This window comes from Cyclopterus lumpus, chromosome 22 (assembly GCF_009769545.1).
Source record: "Cyclopterus lumpus isolate fCycLum1 chromosome 22, fCycLum1.pri, whole genome shotgun sequence".
Classification (NCBI taxonomy): Eukaryota; Metazoa; Chordata; class Actinopteri; order Perciformes; family Cyclopteridae; genus Cyclopterus; species Cyclopterus lumpus.
The window spans coordinates 2,760,654-2,783,522 of record NC_046987.1 but is presented as its reverse complement, the minus strand read 5'-3'; the positions used below and the strand labels follow the sequence as shown (position 1 = coordinate 2,783,522).

The following is a 22,869-nucleotide window of genomic DNA, read 5'->3' as shown; positions in this document are numbered from 1 at the left end:
CTATATGCAGATAGATGGAGAATGCTAGGCCCCACTGTGCTCTATGATATATCTACAGATTCAGCTGTGTATGATGACATGAAGTGTTGGTCTACGTGCTTGGCTACAGCCACCAGCAGTCCACAGACAGCCAGTGCCAGTCAGTCTAACTTGACTAAAATGGCCGCTGCACTGTGACTCCCTATCAAGCTTAACTTTACAGTAGAACTGTACGTAATTAGAGTCTGCCATTCCTGGCAAAGATAACATATTCCTGGTGAAATATTTCAGCAAGTTTGACTACTTTGTTCCATGTACAGTGAGCCGTATCTGGGCGTGTATTGAGTCAACGTCCATGTCCATTAGAAATCTGGGAATTGCTTTTTTTCATTGACACCAAACACAACTTTTGCTTAAATTTACGAAGGTAACATTTTTACAACTTTATTGTTCAAATAATTTGTGATGAGACAACATACAGTTGGTTTATGGCATATAATAGTTGAAGACCCCATGTTTTCAAAACAGCTTCACATGCATATCTTCTATAATAGAGCATCGTTTTTAAACTATGCCACATGGGTGGTCCGTTGTCCAATTTCATGTGTCCAGTGTGTTTAATGGTTCAGGTTAATTTATCTATGTCTGCATGACATCCCTGCTTATACATTGACTTCAACTAGTTATGTGTACAGGGACCTTGTCAAAGTCTTCATGTGAAAATATATCAACGGTGACAAACAGCCGGATAGGACTCAGTACTTTGGCACCATTTTGGTTTTGTATTATCTTGTGGTGAAAGCTGCAGCAGTAAATATGTTTATTCAGAGTATTCATAACTGGTCAAAGGCCTATGTCTGATGTGAAAGGTGTCACTTAGGGATGCACCCACACAGACGTATCACCAGCCCTCCTTTCTAGCATCTCTGATGAATGGATGCATGCGCCAACAGTATAGAAGCAACTGTTTGCATACATTCAACGTACCAACTGTATATGGTGGTTTCATTACAGCACAATCAAAATGGAGGTGAATCATATTTGAAAAAGGTCAAAAAGTTCCGCCAAATGAAAACTTTTTGACGCAATCAAGCATGTTATTTGTTATATGCACGCCTGCATGTAAATATGAATATTAGTTTCATTTTTATTGGCCATGTCACCAGCTTAGTAGGAATATTGTCTTTGCGCTGCTGTATGTCAAACTGTTTAACAATGACATGACATAGGCATGAGTTCTTAGCATATTGAATGCTGACACTGTCCTGGTCAGGGAGGCCCACAACCCCCCCCGAGCACACGGAGTAAAGCAATAGTACATATTACTGGCTTGATTTGAGAGCTTGGCTACATAAAATGACCAGCTGTGCCTGGGGGTCCTTTAATTAGGTTTCCATCGCGCTCTGACAGAGTCAATGGAGCATTGATTTGATTTTCCCTTCAGAAGCTGTGGCTGTGGCCACTGAGGCCACATGTCACCCCAGGATCATTGGATTACACAACTTGCCTCATCAGTAGCTCCGCCCAATGGCCTGACTGACAGCTGGGAAGCGAAGGCGGGACTTTATCGAGTCTGCCTGCTTGTTGACACCGGGGTTGTGGTCCAATAGTCCTGCTTGCTTAGGAATGTTCCTCACTGAGTGAAATGACCCTGAAGTATCTAAGTGGCCGCCATGATAAGGGCTGTTCAAATTCAAAGGAAAGATTTCAATGCTTCCTAAATGAGCTCCTTTAGCATAGGAAACACTGGACCTTCCTTTACGAAAGGAAAGGAGATCATTCACACAATTCCTTGCAGCCGCAACATTTAAAGTGACGCACCGTTCACGAGAACAAACGATCACAAAGACAAACGCAGATCATAAAAATAACTGTTAGCATAACTTGGAAATTAACTTTCAATAAACCTGCTGGCAAACTACAAATGTTACATTGCTGTTGCTGTAAAGTGATCAAACTGCTGTGAAGTGAACAAACTGCTGTAAAGTGATCAAACTGCTGTAAAGTGAACAAACTGCTGTAAAGTGATCAAACTGCTGTAAAGTGAACAAACTGATCAAACTGCCGTAAAGTGAACAAACTGCTGTAAAGTGATCAAACTGCTGTAAGGTGAACAAACTGCTGTAAAGTGATCAAAGTGATCAAACTGCTGTAAAGTGATCACACTGATCAAACTGCTGTAAAGTGATCAAACTGCCGTAAAGTTAACAAACTGATCAAACTGCCGTAAAGTGAACAAACTGCTGTAAAGTGATCAAACTGCTGTAAAGTGATCAAACTGATCAAACTGCTGTAAAGTGAACAAACTGCTGTAAAGTGAACAAACTGCTGTAAAGTGAACAAACTGCTGTAAAGTGATCAAAGTGATCAAACTGCTGTAAAGTGATCACACTGATCAAACTGCTGTAAAGTGAACAAACTGCTTTAAAGTGATCAAACTGCTGTAAAGTGATCAAAGTGATCAAACTGCTGTAAAGTGATCACACTGATCAAACTGCTGTAAAGTGAACAAACTGCTGTAAAGTGATCAAACTGCTGTAAAGTGATCACACTGATCAAACTGCTGTGAAGTGAACAAACTGCTGTAAAGTGATCAAACTGCTGTAAAGTGAACAAACTGCTGTAAAGTGATCAAACTGCTGTAAAGTGAACAAACTGATCAAACTGCCGTAAAGTGAACAAACTGCTGTAAAGTGATCAAACTGCTGTAAGGTGAACAAACTGCTGTAAAGTGATCAAAGTGATCAAACTGCTGTAAAGTGATCACACTGATCAAACTGCTGTAAAGTGATCAAACTGCTGTAAAGTGAACAAACTGATCAAACTGCCGTAAAGTGAACAAACTGCTGTAAAGTGATCAAACTGCTGTAAAGTGATCAAACTGATCAAACTGCTGTAAAGTGAACAAACTGCTGTAAAGTGATCAAAGTGATCAAACTGCTGTAAAGTGATCACACTGATCAAACTGCTGTAAAGTGAACAAACTGCTTTAAAGTGATCAAACTGCTGTAAAGTGATCAAAGTGATCAAACTGCTGTAAAGTGATCACACTGATCAAACTGCTGTAAAGTGAACAAACTGCTTTAAAGTGATCAAACTGCTGTAAAGTGATCAAAGTGATCAAACTGCTGTAAAGTGATCACACTGATCAAACTGCTGTAAAGTGAACAAACTGCTGTAAAGTGATCAAACTGCTGTAAAGTGATCACACTGATCAAACTGCTGTAAAGTGAATAAACTGCTGTAAAGTGATCAAAGTGATCAAACTGCTGTAAAGTGATCGAACTGGCATATTGATCGGCTCTCTCTTGTCCTATAGCCTCAGCCCTCGTTCTTTGATTTGACTTCAGTTACAGAAGCTTTGATAAAACGGTTCAACTGGACGAGCTCCTCAGTCCGAGTCATGTTTTTGATTATATTCTTTTCAATCAACATTACAATTTTAAAACACTATCAAGTCAACACTTCTAGGTGTTTCATAAACTATTTTCTGCATATTCTCATAATCGGATGATAATCTGCATATCAACCATAACAACAAAGAGGGATATGAGACATTGTTAGTGGGATAATGTATTTAATTCAGTATGTTTGAAACTGAATAATGAGACATAATAGTAGCTTTGTAGTCTGTGACAATTCCTTGGTTTCACTTTTATATTCTTCTTTCATTTCAATTCCAACCTTGTTAATAAAGTAATACTTTGAACTGGGTTGTTTATTTGTTAATAAAGTAATACTTTGAACTGGGTTGTTTATTTCATTAATAAAGTAATACTTTGAACTGGGTTGTTTATTTCGTTAATAAAGTAATACTTTGAACCACATTGTTTATTTGTTAATAAAGTAATACTTTGAACCAAATTGTTTATTTGTTAATAAAGTAATACTTTGAACTGGGTTGTTTATTTGTTAATAAAGTAATACTTTGAACCGGGTTGTTTATTTGTTAATAAAGTAATACTTTGAACCAAACTGTTTATTTGTTAATAAAGTAATACTTGAATACTAAGAACACACGGACGAAGTATCTAAGATGAGCATCTTTGTAGTCCATCTTGTGAACATTGTAGTTTCACCGCTGCAGACCGACGTCACTAACGTTAGTCTGCCGTCGCATCATAACTACGTAGTTTAGTGAACGTGGAGTCGGATTCTCTAAACACTTGTCCTAACTCCTCATGAATGTTCCTTCCCATCTTTCCTTGACCCCATGACATTTTCCACAGAGGTCAAGGAAAAGTGGTTAGTCAGACGTTAGGAGGTGATTTTTGGACAGCCCAGATCTAAAATCACCTACAAGTTGATCTTGATATTCTTGTTAGCACTTTCAAATTACCCAGAAACTGGTAGACATCAGTCTATTATGAGGTGGTCGTTCTTGCTACTTCATACTTTTATTTCACTAATTCAATGGCGAAATGTAATTAAGACCTGCACTACAAAACTTTATACAAATATACAGAATAAATTAAATTTCCAAAAAAGGCCGCTAGCTTAATCTTCCTGACAGTATATCATTATGACCATTGGGCGTGTCCTCTTCACAAGCATGTTATGATGCTTTGATTTGTCACAAACTTGAAGCTCAATGGATAACATCTGGAACGAAGAGGAGCGTCACACAACATCTGAGGGAACATCCTGAGGTAGAAAAGTGTTTCTCATTACCGGCTTTCTCTCATTAATGCCACCCCCTCAACATATTTTGTACTTATGAAATACTTTAATCTTTGTAAATGGCATTCTATACTCTGAAGTATAGCATACTATAGAGTGAAAAGTTTCATGACATACTATATTGCCCATTTTATTGCATACTAAGCTTTTATATTTGTTTCTGACGTACTATGACATATTTATGAATCTTTTACAACATACTATATTATGACTATACTACTATTTTGTAGTTCATATTTGGTTTGACATGTTTTATTAATATTTCATGGCACACTACACTATACGTTTTTTGTGACACACTGTTAAACTACATTTAATGAAATTCTATACCATGGAATTTTTATAATATACAAAAACATAATAACGACGTATGTCATTATTATGTTTTGTAAAAATTCGCACACTGAATTTTTACAAAACTTTTTATATTCATTACGGCATTCTATAACATTACATTTTTATAATAAAAAAAAAGACATAACATTGTTTGACTTCTACAAAATATTGCTATTACAACAATTACTACTAATACTGTACTATTAGTATAGTACACAGCATTACAACTATTACAACAACTTCTAGAACAGCTACTAGTTCTCTTCTACACAGTTCTCCTCTCTGGCCCTTCGAGTCACTTTGCTCATTCAGCAGTGCGGACAATAAACCGGACAACTGACTTACATTCAATAACATTTCATTACATTTAAAGTCCCAAAAGAAATTACAAAGATTAAATGGAGAACTTCACTGTCTGTCAATATATTCATTTTGTGACAAAGGTAACAAATAACATACAAATCAAAAGTGATAAAATGATAAAAATGAATAAATTTCCTCTTTAATAGCCCTTATAGTTAGGGCTGAATCAGGTTTGCCCTGGTCCAGCCCCTTGATATGGTGCTATAGGCTCATAGGCTGCTGGGGGATGTTTTAGGATACACTGAGCACCTATCTCCTCTTCTCTCTCTCCTTTACGTCTCTCCATTGCACATTACTAACTCTAACTAACTCTAACTAACTCCCCCCCCCCACCCTCTCTCTCTTTCTCCTTCTGTTTACATGGATTGTGGAGGTCTGGATCGTGGTCCATGCCTATCACTTATTATTCATAATTTCTGTCATATTCATTAAATGTGTTGTAACTCTGTAACACTGTTCATCTGTACACATGACATCTATTGCTTCTGTCCATCCGGGGAGAGGGATCCTCCTCTGTTGCTCTCCTGAAGGTTTCTTCAGTTTTTCCCCCTGAAAGGTGTTTTTTTCTGGGGTTTTGGGAGTTTTTCCTGATCCGATGTGAGGTCAAAGGTCAGGGATGTCTTATGTGTACAGATTGTAAAGCCCTCTGAGGGGAGTTTGTGATTTGTGATGTTGGGCTATACAAAATAAACTGAATTGAATTGAATTGAATAGCAAATAAAACATGCATGTGCAGGTAGTCAAGTGGTTCAGTTAATACTATATTATTAATATTCCCAGCATGATTTCACTATGCATACAAATATTAATATATAATGTTAATATAAATTGTTAGAGTTATAGATTGTTTAAAAAAAAAAAAAAAAGTCTTGTAACATAACGTAAAAAGTGGAGGGGTCCAATACTGTCTCCTTCTTTCTATTTGTTTTATAGGTTGTCATTTTAATCCATTCAAACCTTTTGTTTATTGTCAGCATTAGTCACTGTCGGCTTTCTGCATCCTCATTGGTCTTCAGCTTGTGAAGCTCCTCCTCCAGCGTGCCGATTTGCTGCAGCAGCTCCTTCTTGTCCTGCTGGGCTCTCAGCTCCGTCTGCTGCTCCACCTCCGACATCTTCCTCTCGTACCAACGTTCCAACTGAGTCGACACCGAGTCAAAGAAACGCTGAGTCACCTGACAGGAGGACACTTCAAGTTATAAGATTGGTCTTTTCTTCAGGAAATGTAGCTTTTAAAAGAGTAGTTCAACATGTTGGGAAATAATCTCATTGTCTTTCTTTCTGAGAGTGAAATGAGAAGATTCATATCAGTCTCATTCTGTGTGTTAACTACACATCTGGGAGGCAATCACATCAGTGCAGACACCACAGACAACCGTCCCCCTGAAACCACGACTTGGAATGTTGAATATTATTGAGGTATTTCTCCACGGTCCAGGTCAGGCTGACCGATTTTCCTTCATCCCCGGATGTCAGCTGGGATGGCTTCATCCCCCTGACACCCTCTAAATGACACCCAGGTTGGATGAATGATACAACCTGTTAATCACTGATCTTTAGAGGCGTTGCTAAATGATTCTTTTCCATTTCGGAGAGTGAGCTTGGTTGTTTGCCCTGGCTCACAGTCTTTATGCTTAAGCTGGAGTCAGGAGGTAATTAGCTTAGCTTAGCATTGAGACTGTAAGGCCATCTCCAGCTCTGCATTCACAAATGTATTTGCTGAAATCCCTAAAACAAAGTATATATCACGTTAAGAAACGTGGCCATGCAATAGTAAAGAAGTCTGCACCCACTCCACATGATCGGAATCAAACTGAAAGTGAACACACCTGAAATGTTGCTCATAATCTCTCACTACATTCATGTTGTTTTTAGAGATGCCCCCAGCTGCTTAATGGTGAGTAAAACTTTATTATTACTGATCAGGGTTTGTAGCACGTCCGCTTGATAGACAGGTGCAGTCCAACCCTACCACTGGGCAGTTCCTCATCCCACCCACCGGTCCACTCACCTCCACGGCGTGCTGATTGTTCCTCTCCTGGCTGAACGAGGGCTCAGCGGGACGGTCGATGAAGAACTCCAGTGTTCTGGTGCCCTCAGTGTGAATGCCGACATGCCTGCATGCACTCATGAGCTCTCCAAAGCGTTTCCTGTCTGGCCTGTCACAGCATTGGTCCTGATGTTGTATCAGTCTGGGTTGCTGGGCGCTGATGCTGCACTGGCTGCTGCTGCTTGAGAAGCCCGCCCCACATTGGGGTTTCACTGCTCCAATAGGACAGTCCTGCACTCCCGCAGGCTGCCAGAGGGGGTCCACAGAGCCCAACAGGAGGTCTGAGGTGTGCTTGGCAGGCATAGGAAACAGGGTTGTGTTCTCATAGTCGTCTGATGTCAGGTGGGGAGTTGGAGAAAAAACAAAACTATCAATTTTAAAACCAATCTGAGCTTCAACAGGCCAAGTGAGTACATCTCCAACGCAAAAGACCACGAGATGCAAATGACAAGCCTTCATCCAGTAGCTGAGACATGCCAGTTGATTTTGACCAAGATGCAATCCCTCTTTAAGCAACTTCAATTGTGTGTTGATTTTGGTGGTCTCCGTGGAGCAGAGGAGGAGGAGGAGGAGGAGGAGGAGGAGGATGAGGAGGAGGAGGATGAGGAGGAGGAGAAGGATGAGGATGAGGAGGAGGATGAGGAGGAGGAGGAGGATGAGGAGGAGTTCTTGCTGCCGGGAGCTGAGCTCCCCTCTTCCCTCCAAAGCACCAGACCGGTGGCTCTGATGAGGAGCTTTAGAAATAACTCTATAGAAACAGACCATCTTCTCTCTGATGGTCTGTTCACTGAAGGAGGTCTATAGAGGACCAGGACTACACTGAGACTGGTTCAGGACCAGTTCCTCACAGTGACTTCAGAATATCAGATTTTTCAAATGGTCTTTCTTGGTGGATGGGTGGATGGATTAGTGAAGATGTCTTAGTTGTACCAGTACACTTGTCTCCATGACAACTGAGCAATGTATACATTACTTATCTGCTGGATATTTCTGTTGCAAAACTCCTGTAATGTGTGCCGGTCGCTGTGAGCTGTGCCACTGATGCTGTAGCAGCTACACATCATTGCTGGACGCCCTTTTGAAATGGTCTCTATCGACTGTAATTGTGGAAGCTTACAAACCTGGTGACCTGTCCACTTTCATTTCTAAGTATGTCCGGCCCCCCGTCTGCTCCTGCTCTGGGCCCCCCAGACTGTGGGTGGATTTGCACGGTAGGACGTTGACGTAGGTATCCAGTGAGGTGCTGCTGTCTCCGGACACCACGGACAGCAGGGGGAGGGACTCCAGGTCGACCTCTGCCACGGACTGCTCCACAGACTGTGAGGGGAGGAGTTTGTAATAGCGGGCTTTGGCCGGGATGTGGACGTCCCTGTCCTTTAACTGGGACACGCACCACCTCTTCAGTTCACGACTCACTGCTGCCTGCTGGGAGAAACAAGCTGAACGATCAAACCTTCCTCCAGCAAAGGCAATGAGACTGCAACCACTTTCTCACTTCTATCAGGGTTTTTAAAAGAGAAGAATCCACTCTGGCCTCAATTTAGGACTTCTTTTAGTACTGACTATATTCTTGGAATTGTACGATAGAATTCAAATGACTTCATTTATTTGTTATTTCCAGATCGGTCTCCTTTGGGGTGCCGACCCTGACACGACATATCTTCTGACTTCAATCCCAATCTCTCAGTTCAATCTGAAAATTCTGAATTCAAGAAGCAGCAAGTTGTGTCCAGACCACATAGACCTTCCATCTCGTGATCGGTTCTGAAGGTCACACATGCAAACGTTAATAAGATGGAAAGAAAGCCGACGTCATGTGGTACCTGTGTCAGCTGGGCTTCCTCTCTCTCCCGGGCAGCTCTCTGCTCCATCTTGTAAACCGTGAACTTCCTCTCTGCTGCGGCTGTTTCCTGATTCAGGATGTCCAACGCTTTAATCTGCCCAAGCCAAAGTCAAGAGAGATATCTCTGTAAATCAAGCAATTATGTAACACTGTTGGATCTTTCTGGCATGAAATTTGTCCAATTTTAATTGAAATTGAAATAAAAAGAGTTTTTGCAGAGAAATACCTGTAATCTTTGTATGTATCATAGTCAAATTAGTCAAAGACGCACAAAATAGTAAAAACACAAAAACAACAGATATTGGTTTGAAACGTTGACGCATCAGTTTAAGACACTGATGCAGGTGTGAAGTCCCGGTCTGTAAGCAGCGGCAGTAGAAGCAGACCTGGTGTCTGTTCCTGTGGTCCATTCTGCCCAGTCTGCTGTGGACCTGCTCCTGCACGTTCAGGATGTGCAGCCTCATCTCCTCCTGCGTGGCCTTCAGCTGGCCCTCCAGCTTCTTGAGCAGGGGCTTACAGAGGCACCCGTTGGCCGGTGCCTGTGGAGGTCACACATCACAGACTCAGTAGCAGGAAGGATGCCATAGAATGACCTGTTTCTGTAATGGTCTGTTTTCTAGAGCAGCCCAACATAACTCAACATGGGAAGCTTTTCTCAAAGTCCCATGACTGCTTCACCTTCTCAGACACTCGGAGACCTTCCGATGTATAAAGTCATAATCACACAAAGGTTCTTATCAGCAGTAACCTGTCTAATGTTGCCCTCCTTGTCGCGGTACAGTGTGTAAAGCTGATAGGTTTTTCCATCCTGAACACAATCTTCACCATCTTCCCAGAGCTGATTCTTCTTCTGCTTGAAGTCTTTCTCGCCTTTTCTTTTCTCATTTTCATTCACAGCCTGCAGAGGTGTGAAAGTGAACAGAGTGTTAGTATATATTGTGGTCATTATCTCTAATATAAGAATAAGGAAGCACTGATTCTCAATAATCACCCCCAAAAATTCAGCTTGTAAATATTAAAAGTGACGCGTCTCGTTTGATGCTCTTATGGTGGCCTGCAGGCATAGGATTTAAAATGACACCACAAAACCAGTATTTGAAGAAAAGCTATTGAGACAAACCTTTTTGTACATTGCAGGTACCACTTGACACCTTTTCTTTTTAATTATTGATGTGATATGAATGAAAGTTTGATTTAATAATGGGAAATTTGCGTCACATGAGCTAATAGATGGAAGACTTGTCCCTCTTTTGGAGTTGTTGTGACCATAGACTGTAAATAAGAAGTGGACGTAGTCATGGTGACGTTGGTTTGTGGACTGATGTTTGAAATCCTTGAGTTTTGGTGATTTGGCCGTCGCCATCTTTGCTTTAAACAACCAATGAACAGAAGTTACCATAATTGGACTGAGGAGCAGTGATGTAAAGATGCCGTTTACGTTTCTAGTAGAGACCTGTCAATCACCTTGTAGCCCCACCCCAAAGCATACTCTGCTTTATGGTCTGTTTGATTCTAAATGACCATAATTTACTAAATGAACATCATGCTGTATTAAAGAAGACTTTAAACTAGAGATTGAGACTATAAACTCATGGTTACAATGTTTACTGAGGGAATAAATCAAGAGAGAAGTAGAGTCATTTTATATAGACTTCTATACAACCAGAGGAGTCGCCCCCTGGTGGTCAGGAGAGAGAATGCATGTTTAAGGTACTTCCACACTGGCTTCACTTGTCAGAACTAGAGGTTGGCACCTGGTTACGACCCCGTCCTGCATAGAGACCACAAACCAGTCAACAAGTTACAAAACACCAAAACAACAACAACAGAGTTCATGACAGGAAATGAAAGCGCTCCTTCACACTAAGTTCCATCAGGACGAATCAATAAATAGTTTCCACACGCGTAGTGACAGCTACCGCGTGTCATCTCAACCAGAGAACTTGACTGCAGTAGTAGTATTAATGAACGATTGCTTTCTTTTATACAATATCGTCTTCTGTATTCCTTTAGCTCTCCAAACAGATACTACGGCTGCAGAAACACCAGCTTTGGTCCCTGGGTAGAGGCGTCAAAGCAGATCGAAAACCCTTTTGGTGCATGTTGAGCCCTTTGAAACAATAGGTGTACTTCAAAAGAATGCACGTGTCAGGGCTTTAACTGGTCTTTGTTGAGTTTAAAGAGACCTGTGTACCATTAAACAGAAACATGCTGCATTCTCGCAGAAGTTCATTGTGAAATCTAAGACCACTGACTAAAAACGCACACAAGTGAAGATGAGCTCAGGACATGAGAGCGTAAAACCTGACTCTCTTCATCTGTGAACACCATGACACATGAAGACCTCCGCCGTGGACTGAATAACTAGACCTGTCCATTGTTGACCCACCTGCTCCTTGACCCTCCTCTTCTTCCGCCGGCTGTATGGGCTGCTGATGGCGGCGGGGCTCTTGTTGCAATACTCCCGCTGCCTTTGCTGCTGCTGCTGGAGACCATGACCCCCCTTGGGGGCAGTTCTGCTCTCCATCCGTTCACTAGTGGGCGTGTCCTCCACCACCACGGCACTGCTGTCCTGCTCAGGGCAAACAGACCAGATCGGGGTACGTGGTGAAGGTCAAGCTGTAGTCAATGAAACAACGACATCTAATGCTACGTGTCGTTTTTGTATCGAAGGGATTCATTTAATGTGACTAACACAATTGTAGACAGTCTCCCGATAGCTCAGGAGACTTCCAGAAGGTATAAAGAATGTTTTTGAATGATATTTTCTTACTTTGTTTTGAAGAGATTCTACTCTGGTGACAGCCTGCGTCCTGCACTCAGCTGTCAGTCGTTCTCTTTGTTTCCTGATTGTTCTTCCTCGCATGAAGCGATGTACCTGAGGACAAGTACAACAATCTTCTATGGTTACGTTATTGGCTACATTTGATTATGTATTGCTACTGTGACAATACACTGAGAAAATACTAATGCTATTAAAAACTGCGATAGTGATTGTTATATAGCTCAAGTGAAACAATTCTACAATTTAAATTCTTGACACTGTACACCCTAATGTTTTGTTTTAAAGTTTCTGTCGCACACAATAATATCAATTCATAACATCGAGGTTCAGTTTTTACAAACCTGTGGAGCTCTGGCCAGGAGATGAGCCATGTCTTTGTGGTTGTTGTCTCTGGCCTTGTCGAGGGCTGTTTTACCTGCCTGGAAGTGACCAGCATATCAGACACGCTAGAACACCTTGAACAGGATTCACTAATAGCACAACATTATTTTAGCCAGTTCAGTTTCCCCATCACGAGTCGTACTGCTTAGCCGGTTTGCTGATTGTATCATTTGTTCATTTCTTTTGTGTCTCTGGATCAAACAGGGCAGGTGTTTGAGATACGATTAATGAAAGACACAATCAAATTGCAGTATTGGAAATGTAGGATGCATATTCCTAAAAAGTAGGATGGGAGCCAGAGCCTTCAGTTATCAAGCTCCTCTTTTATGGAACCAGCTTCCACTTTCAGTCCGGGAGGCAGACACAGTCACCACATTTAAGAATAGACTTAAGACTTTCCTCTTTAATAGCCCTTATAGTTAGGGCTGAATCAGGTTTGCCCTGGTTGAGCCCCTAGATATGCTGCTATAGGCTTATAGGCTGCTGGGGGATGTTTTAGGATACACTGAGCACCTATCTCCTCTTCTCTCTCTCCTTATGGATGAATTTACATCTCTCCATTGCACCTTATTAACTCTGCTTCCTCCCCGGAGTCGTTGTGACTTCACGTCTCATAGGGTCCATTGGACCTGGAGGTGTCTGATGCCTGGTGAGCCGGTCTCGCATTGGCCCTGCTGATGCCCCGCCCCCCCTCCTCTCTACCTCCTTCTGTTTTATGGATTGGAGTTCCATTCATACATTGTCATATTCATGTAATGTGTTTATGTAACTTTGTAATGCTGTTCATTCTGTACACATGACATCTATTGCTTCTGTCAATCCGGGGAGAGGGATCCTCCTCTGTTGCTCTCCTGAAGGTTTCTTCCATTTTTTCCCTGTGAAAGGTTATTTTTGGGAAGTTTTTCCTGATCCGATGTGAGGTCCTGGGACAGGGATGTCGTATGTGTACAGATTGTAAAGCCCTCTGAGGATAATTTGTCATTTGTGATATTGGGCTATACAAAATAAACTGAATAGAATATTATTACTGTCACGGATCGAAGACCAGGGACCCAAGCACAATGGACAAAACAGAGTAAGCAAATAATAATCCTTTACTGGAGTAACGGCAGGAACAGAACAGACAGAAACAGGGACACAGACTATGGAACGCTGGAGAACTTGGTCTCAAAACACAAGACAATCTGGAAGAGGACAAGTGAGGGAACCTAAGTAGTGAGTGACTAACGAGGGAATGGGCTGCAGGTGAGATGGGCGTGAGAACCAGGTGAAGGGAATGAAGGATGATCAGGTGTGAATGACCGGGTCTGAAATGACAAGAGAGTTAATAGACAAACAGATCTAATGAAAACAACTATAAACAGAAAGAAGGTGTGGAGCTGAACTGTTACAATTACATTACATTTCATTTAGCTGACGCTCCTATCCAAAGTGACCTACATTCATACATTGTGGACACAGCTACGGGGAGCAATTCAGGGTTTAGTGCCTTGCTCAAGGACACATCGACTAGGGCTAGCCGGGGATCGAACCAGCGATCCTATGATTGAAAGACGGACCTGCTACAGTCACCCACAGTTATATATTATATTATTATTATTATTTTATATTATATATATATATATATATATATATATATATATATATATAATATAATATATATACATATATATATATATATAACGTTTATATTTATATATATATATATATGCATATATATATAAATAAATATTTGTTATAATATTTTTTGAGCTAGCCAAACCAAGTTGTCACTCATGTGCCAGATGAGTGTCAAGAGTGTGTACAGTAGATGACACATTAAGTTATTCTATCTTTACCGAGGGGTCATAGCCTGATTTAAAGATCAGTATTCCTAAAAACACACTGTGAACATATTTTGTTATGGTTGGTGACAGTATTTATTTTTACTGATTGATTTTATTCATGATAAAAAGAGAATCCCCTCTGTAAAAATCTGTCTAGAAATTAAGCGATATCTTTCATTTAAAAAATGAGCTAACAGGACCTTGTGAATGTGTTGCACTCAGCTGGTCACTTACATTGTTTCTGATCGTCCCATCAGGCCCCGCCTCCAATAAGAGCCGGACGGTCTTCTTATGGTTCAGAGCAGCCGCCACATGGAGCGCTGTGTCTCCGGCCTTCAGGCAAACACAGACATAAAGGCCTTCACAGTGCACTATAGGACGTGTGTTTGTTGGCACTAGATCAGCTGAACATGCAACATTGTGTCATTTGTCTAGAAGCAAGCAAACAAGTCAACAAATAACAAATATATATCTTTTTTCATTCGATTATCTGAACCACTTATCCTATATAGGGTCGCGGGGCGCTGCAGCCGATCCCAGCTGACATTGTGCGAAGGCGGAGTTCGGCCACTCCATCGCAGTAAATGGTAATAATAAAACAAAAAGGTTTCCTATAATAAATCAATAATGGATTCATATTTCCTTGGGTTTAAATAGAGGACTTCTTACAAAGCTCAAATCTAAACTAAATATAGTAGTGAAAAGTAAATATGTACATTTACTCCAGTATTACTTCAGTACAATGTTGAGGTCCATATGCTTATGTATTTACATGTTATACTTTGTATGTCTGATTTGATTTGGTTACATCTGCCTGATGATACTTCTGTGCTTTTACTGAGTATTGATACGTTTACTGAAGAAAAAGATCTGAATTCTTTCCCCACCACTTGTCTCTATTTTCCCTATAATTACAGCCAAATGAACACATTTTCATAGGAAATTTAAATAAAGTGTTACCTCATGTGTCCTGTATGAAACATAATGGCATTTCTCTGGCGATGCTAAAATGGAAAAGATGTTCTGAATAGTTGCATTATGTTTTTTAAACACTGACATCATGTACCTGGTTCCTCACTGTCACGGAGCACAGAGAACCCAGCAGCATCTTTACCAGGGTCAGGTTGTCATAGCGAGCAGCCACATGTAAACAGCTGTCACCCATCTGGAACCAAAACACAGTCCTCAGTGATATTACTGTAGTTGAATGTGATACCATCATCAGTGATGCACCAAGAGCGTTGTCAGAGTGAAGGGTCTCCTACTTCTTTCATCGTGTCTCCGAAGAGAGCACAGTGCATTGTGGGATGCCTGAGGACTCACATCGTTCTTGGTGTCTGGTGTGGATCCTCCCAGCAGCAGGAGGCGAGCAGTCTGAGCATGTGCGTTCTGACAGGCCAGGTGGAGGGCTGTGTTTCCTGCCTGAGTCAACATACTACACTTATTACTGAGGACACATAGCGGGCTTTCCTTTTGGATCGTTAGTGTTACGCCACGAGTCTAAGAGGAAAGAGGAAAACATCCAGAGATGCTGCTGCTGTCAAGACAGACCACATCGTGGGATGGGTATTTGGCAGGTCTTTAGGGTCCACAGAGCCATGCTACTCACATTCAAATTCAGAATGCAAGCAACTATAGAATATGCACTTTAAAGGGGGAATAGACGGCTAATTTTGTATTCATACTTTCCACAAGAACATGAGTACATGCTTTAATTTTCAAAGAGACATAACGTGTCTCATCCTGTTTGAAACGCTCTGTTTTAGCGCCTGTCTCTTTAAGACCAGAGAAAGCCCAGTCTGCTTTAATTGGTCAACTGTATGGTTTGACATAACAACATTATAGACGTCCTGACGGCTCGTTTCAAAAAGCACAGTTTCTGAATACTTAGTTTTAATCGAAAATGACATGGAAATCTATCGTTCTACAATTGGCAGCTTTGAGTTAGGGACCGTTTCGGGATGGAAAGACAAAAGGTTTTGTGACGGCATGATGTAACCGGACACAAACATAATTCAGCTTTGTGTGGCCAAAATGAGTATTTCAACAACAAACACTTTGAAAAATGACAAAAAATATATTTCTTTCACCTGTCTCATTGTCTTCATTTATGTTCTATAAAGCGCGTTATAACTGTTGATTTGAAAAGTAAGGAACTCTATCTGCTGTCGAAGGCCACAAGTATAACATGTGGAGGTAAGTTTCAGAGACACGTGTTGTGTAAATTTCATGTTGCTAAATATAAAGTATATTATTATTAATATGATGATCATAACTATTATCCTACCTTGTTCTTGACGTGTACATCAGCTCCGGAGTTGACCAGCAGTTTGACACAGTGAGAGAATCCGTGCCAAGACACCTCATGCAGCGCAGTGTTGCCGTCCTCAAACACACAGAGCACACAGTATTTGAGAACTGATCAATGAACGTTCCCGCAGGTGTGTGAACCACGTCTGACACGTGTGGCGTGTGCAGCACTCACTCTGCCCTGCAGGTCCACAGCACAGCATCCCTGAATCAGAGCAGCCATGGTGTCACTGTTCCCCACCATGGCAGCTCGGTGCAGGGCTGTCAGGTGACCCGGGCCCTGGCAGGATAGTGGAGCCACATGGACCTGCTCACTCAAAACACACACACACACACACACACACACACATTCATGCACGTGGGCCTACCTGTGCTGTACATGTGCGAATGCATAAACAGATACAGTACCTTACAAGAGATACATGTATGTCACACATTCATTTGAGTTGAATAAGAAAAAAACATCACCACTGTTACTACGACATTATCATTCATATTTGTCTGTCCCTACCCACCTTCAGATGAACGACGTCAGTCCCGCAATTCTCAGGCAGAATAGATCTGGCACTTCCTGTTGTCACAAAAGGAACACTTTTGTGAAATTCAATGAAACAGGCAACAAGACTGGTGCTCCTGTGGGTGCCGTGAGCCGGTGGACCGCAGAGAAAGGTTTTATTTCTCAGTGGGGTTTCGGTTCATAATGTTGTCAGACACTTATAATAACCATCTGAACCTGACGGTGGCAACAAACAATAACTCTTAGTAGACGTAACGTTTCACTGATGCTTCGCATTTAGCAGCAGTAGGTTACAGCATTCTCCCTCTATACTGGACCCATTTCAAAAACCTGTTGTCACTAACACACAAACACATGAGACAGTAGCGTCCAGGGTGAACAATTCCAAAGCTCCCCTTTAAAGTTAAGGTTAGAAGAGTGTTGGAGAATTAGGTACAGCCAGCTATATTTAATCAACAGGCAGGATCCAGCTAACTGGGTGCTACCAGGTGTACAGTGTGTACATACAGCACCATAAACTCAGTTAGGACTTCACCCTATTTTAGGGCAATGCAGCAGGACAAAGATGCTAAAGTCCAGGCTCCCAATATTAAAATAACACTATTTCATCAAATTAAAATGTCATTTAGTTTGAATGCACAACATGTTTGGCATTTATCCTAATCTATGTTTGTATAGAAAATGGATCACAGGACTACTACATATGTAACAGGTGTTGCTCGTAGTGATGGCGCCACAATGACTCTTCACCTGACTGCAGTTCCCCTCGGCGCTGCAGAGTGTTTCAGCCTCTTTAAGATCATTGCTTTGTGTTTACAGTCTGCCAACACAGCGTTCACTACCTGCTTAGCAGCAAGCCATCGACAGAAACAGTTACACATTAGCTGGCGAACATAGCGAAGCATTTAGCAGCTAAAGACATATATGTTTAGGAGTTGGTGGAGACCAAAAACAGCTATAATAGTGAATATTGGACTTCCTCAAGTGGACACAAACACAAGTCCAAATTAGAGCTAATGTTGCTCTATGACCGCTAGATGGTTGCTAATGTGCATAATATGTCAAAGAGTTTGTTTCTGCTGCTCTCATGTAGCCCAAAAATATGTTAATACAGCCAATCCTGAAAACCACATACGTCAGGTAGTCACAATGCCAATAAATGCCTGTAAATGAAGGGACTGAAAACCAATTGTAAACATGCAGCATTCAACGAATTAAAGCTGCATTATCATTTATTTGGGCTAAAAATGTGACCACCTGAAGTGCAATATTTACTTCTGAGGGAAATATCTGTCTCTTTAGCTGCTTAACGCTGCACGATGTTCACCAGCTAGTCTCTGACTGCCTGTTTGCTGCTCAGTGGTAGTGTACAGTGACTTCATCAGAGCTTTCTCACTGAAAACAGCTCCCTGCTCTTGCTGTTGAGTTGTTGGCTCACTCACTAAATACCACTGACCTGAATTCTCATGCTGACTGTCCTGATCCTTTAATGTTCAGCATCTGACTGTAACGACAAAGGATTTCATGTGTTTCATGTGCTAGTCAGATTATACTGCATGCCAAGGGTCAACCTTTAATCTTTGTTGGCGATTAAATATCTAGAAACCAAAGCATGAAACACTTGGGCTCATGGTTCACTCTTAATCTGTTCTCTTCACTAATCCCACTTGTATCACAATAATATTTATCTCCTATACAGTTCACATTCTTATCCAGCACAATGAAGGCTGGGTCGGTATATTTGTAATTACACTGTGTACGGAATATTGTGTAGAAATTCTATTTTGTATGGTGTTATGTATTTCCATTTTCTTCCACTTTACACTTTTACTCAGAAGGAAATATTCTACTTTTGACTGATTGATTGTTAAATTGATTTGCTATTCTTCCGATCTCTCAAAGCGCTTTACATGCCATTCACTAATGTATAGCCATTGAATGAGTGCATAGTGCAGCCCCTGCCACTGATGCTAATGATGCCACTGATTATGTTGTATTGGTCACAATTCTAGTCGTCGGCACACGGGAGAAGTTTCAGTTGGTTGCCTGCTAGATGTTGCCAGATCCTACACACAAGGCCTTTATGCCCCCTTTTCAAGTTTCACATCTATTAGTTTTTCTCTATCAAAATCATCTCACAACCGCTCAGATAACATTCTTAAAGACAGAAGCACTTTGCATCGGAGCTTCACACTGAATGCGTGATTAACTTTGTGAATCTGTGGTTTGAAAAAGTACGTAAGTAAGTATGCTTGCATAATGTAAGCTACTGACATAGAGTCATGTGACAGAAAACACGTGACAAAGTCGTCAGTAAAAATCACACAACCTTTGGTTTCTCACGGGACACGAATGCCGGTCCCCTAAATCAGAAGGGACCACCTCCACATGAGACATATACACCAAACAAACACCATTACAAAAAAGACGAAGAATGAATATTTACATCAAAACAAATCCTCTCAATAAATGTGTCTAGGGTGCTAGGGCCAGCCGCCAAAACCTCGGCTCATGTCAAGCCTGATGATACGTTTGGCTCTACGATCTCCAAGAGTTTATCAATAGGAGGCATTGGGTTAGGGTCACACTTGGAGACAGCAATGAGAGACCTGAAATCAAAGCAAAACTTCAGAGGTCCACTCTTTTTGGGGACCGGTACAACTGGACTGCACCATCCACTTGTTTCAATAATGCCCAGCTCAAACATCAGCTCAATGTCCACCTAGAGCAGTGGCACCAAACCTTCAGGAATTCTGTAGAACCTCCTGCAAGTTGGATCTCTCTGGTGTACTTTGTGTTGTACCAGAGTTGTACAACTAGGTTTTTCTTGAATCAACTCTTGGTCGGGAAGAGGTGATATAACATCCTGGCTGGAGATGAGGGATCCACACAACTCGGCTCTGAATTTGTAGGAAAGAATTGCTCCTCTTCCTCTTAATACTCGACCACAAACAAGGAACTGCTGCTTGACCGGCTGTTTGAACGACTACTGCCGAACAGACTGTGCTGGAACTTGGAATTCCTTTGAAGAGTTTAAAATCAAAGTGTTGTTGTTTTTTCTTCCTGTCGGGCATACACCGTTAATAGGATAGCGTAGCCAGCTGTTTCCTAAACTGGTAAGGCCCCTGCCACTTGGATAGCAGCTTACTGTCACACCAACATGTTATTTGTTCCAAGTCTCTCCCTCATGGTTCACCACATATTCAACCACATTCTCTCCAGCTGGGTTCTCCCAGTGTTGTCTTAGCAGCAGTTCCCTCACCTGGTGACCACTTTCTGACTCAAATAGTGAGAATCCGGTTGAAGCTTGTGGCACCTCAGATAAACAGTAGTTATGGAAGCCACTGGTCCCAATCCAAACCTGTCTATGAGAGAAACCTCTGCAGCATGATCTTTAGTGTTTGGTTGAACCGTCTCAATGGGGGTGGTTCTAATGCCTTCAACCCCTAACAACTGATATACATGCTGACAGACAGGAAATATATATATATATATATATCCCTAGCTATATACCCACTCTAGAAAACAGCTGAGGTGGACAAGTGACAACATGTCTGGCCTTAACTGAGCTGGGGAATCTTAATCTACACTGAGATGTACTCCCGTCCCTTGTACTCCCATCAAACTTACTTCAACCTACAAGGAAACTGCCAAAGGTGGTTTATCAGACCCCCGTTCTGGCAGACATGACAACTCCTGCTATGCATGCCTCATCATCAGTTCAGATATGTCCCTCACAGTGGATTTCCCTGGTGTCACCCACTTGTGAAACAAGTCTTTAAGGCCACGCTGATGAATGTCAAGGGATCGGAGACTTACTTTGTCTGTCTAACCCTTCTCAAGTCGTCTTGTTCCTGCTGTTGCTCCTCTGTCATTTATTTCCCTTGAGCTTGGATCCACTGAAACTTGTGTTGCATACTTCTCCACCTTTGTTCTTGCCTGCCATCCATTTTATCCCCAGAGTTCTTTCTTTTTCCCCCTCTTGTCATCATAGCCTCTCCTCTGTGCCTCCCAGCCAACACTACTTTCACCACTTGTCAGATCGGCTTTACGGAGAGAGAGGAGAGGCATGAGACAGAGGTAAAGTGCACCAATTGTGGTATTTACTGTCTTGCCTACAGATGCCATGAGATGCACCAGCACCAGCTTACATTGAAAGCAACTAGCTGCTTTATATATCCTTCCTGCTGCAGGTAAATAGGTTCATATGGTGGTGGTCCCTAGGTGGACCATACCACCTAGAGACCACCACCATATGAGCTAAGACATATTCACAATAAACCAACATTATCCAAAAATAGAATACAAATAATGAATATTTAAATAAACACAACAATCCTCTAATAAATCAGTAACACATGCACTCAAAAATGTCACATAAATCATCATGGTTTGAACTTCTACAGAGGCAGGATGGCTAGTCCCCCTGTGCTTCCCCCATCAAAGAAAAGGTATTTTAACTTACTAAATTTATAATCTAAATAAATTTGTGTTTTTTGCCAATCATCCGCATATCGATCCCAATGAACCATGTCAGCTAATGGAACCCCTGGGCTCCAGTACACTCATATCTTAAACCTTTAAAACTATTTTCTTTTCACTGCTGTTCTTCTTCTGAGAAACCCTATGAGGAAGCGTGAATGGATAGACAGCCCCCCCTATGGTAAGATGGTGACATCTGCTGGCAGTTTTCAATATTAACAAATTAAAGTGTTGAATATAAACCATAGATAAAAACAACTTGTGTTCAGTATAGATTTGTCATGTGAATTGAACATATACATCTTTCTCACATATCTTCACTACTACCAGCACGTGGGAACACAAACACAGAGGTAGGTGTTCACCATAATAATAATAATAATAATGCACAGCATAACATGGAGATGAATTACTGGGAGGACATATTTGGATGCTCAAAACAGTGCGTGATGACAAAGTCAGATGCTGAAGGAGAGTGTCATTTCTGATAGATAACATGTAAACATGTTCTCAGCTACACATCAACATGAAGACATCATGCTGGTGTCTCTCTCAGTTTAGTTCATGACTTCACATTGTATTGTATTGACATTGAGTATTAATGGTTGTATCACGTTTACAGGAAGTCATGCCGATACCAGAGGTCAGATAACTATTCTATTATTTCAGGTTTACCTGTAAGTCCAGGTAGTTACAGAATGTGTCTGTTGGTAGTTAACGAGTGTTACCTGCTTACATTCAGGTTTACTTGAGTCAAATGAAAGGGAAGTTAGAAACTGTCTCCATTGAGCGAGTGTGAACGAGCGAATTCGAAATACAAGAAATAACTATCGACATCTCTATTCTAATGTTTTTTTCCATTAAATGGTATATTTGACACTGAACTAGTTCATCTTTATCTCAGTGATGGTGTCCAAATGAACATAAAATATCACTATGATGAAATTCTGTCTCTTGTGTTATCATATACTGAATGCAAACAAAACTACTGAGCAAAATCACACTCTGATTGAACCAATCTATGAACAATGTCAGAAACAATGGATATCAGAGGCCCCAAGAAATATTTGCTGCACGCTGTGCGCGCACACATGTCAAATTTTAAAAGTCAATGTGGCCCCTGAGCCAAAAATGTTGCCCACCCCTGGTTTAAAGTATATTATGGATTATATTTATGACCTTGTTGAATATCATCGGAGGACAAACTCAACAGGAATCACGAGTCTCTGTTTCACAGAACAGACCTCCTCTGTGCTCTGGGTCCCAGGAAGAAGAATGATGTCATATTTAATTTAGAAATCTGACAATATGTGACATCTG

General features: G+C 41.3%; 1 protein-coding gene across 1 annotated transcript; it reads right to left on the bottom strand.

Moving 5' to 3' along the window:
• Nucleotides 1–6,338: 6,338 nt before the first annotated feature.
• ankrd6a (ankyrin repeat domain 6a) lies at nt 6,339–18,535 on the bottom strand. The gene is made up of 15 exons (XM_034563443.1): nt 18,524–18,535; nt 16,726–16,830; nt 16,528–16,626; nt 15,564–15,662; nt 15,307–15,405; nt 14,475–14,573; nt 12,375–12,452; nt 12,022–12,126; nt 11,638–11,820; nt 9,997–10,146; nt 9,635–9,787; nt 9,229–9,342; nt 8,527–8,827; nt 7,367–7,737; nt 6,339–6,530 (listed from the first exon to the last, which is right to left on the bottom strand). The coding sequence occupies exons 1-15, from the start codon at nt 18,533–18,535 to the stop codon at nt 6,339–6,341; spliced, it is 2,160 nt and encodes a 719-aa protein (XP_034419334.1).
• Nucleotides 18,536–22,869: the final 4,334 nt, after the last annotated feature.

Coding starts and splice junctions, on each gene's coding strand:
- ankrd6a (XM_034563443.1), bottom strand. Junction 15,663..16,527: donor ATGTACACGTCAAGAACAAG/GTAGGATAATAG, acceptor ATGTTGACTCAG/GCAGGAAACACAGCCCTCCA. Junction 12,453..14,474: donor ATGGGACGATCAGAAACAAT/GTAAGTGACCAG, acceptor GGTCACTTCCAG/GCAGGTAAAACAGCCCTCGA.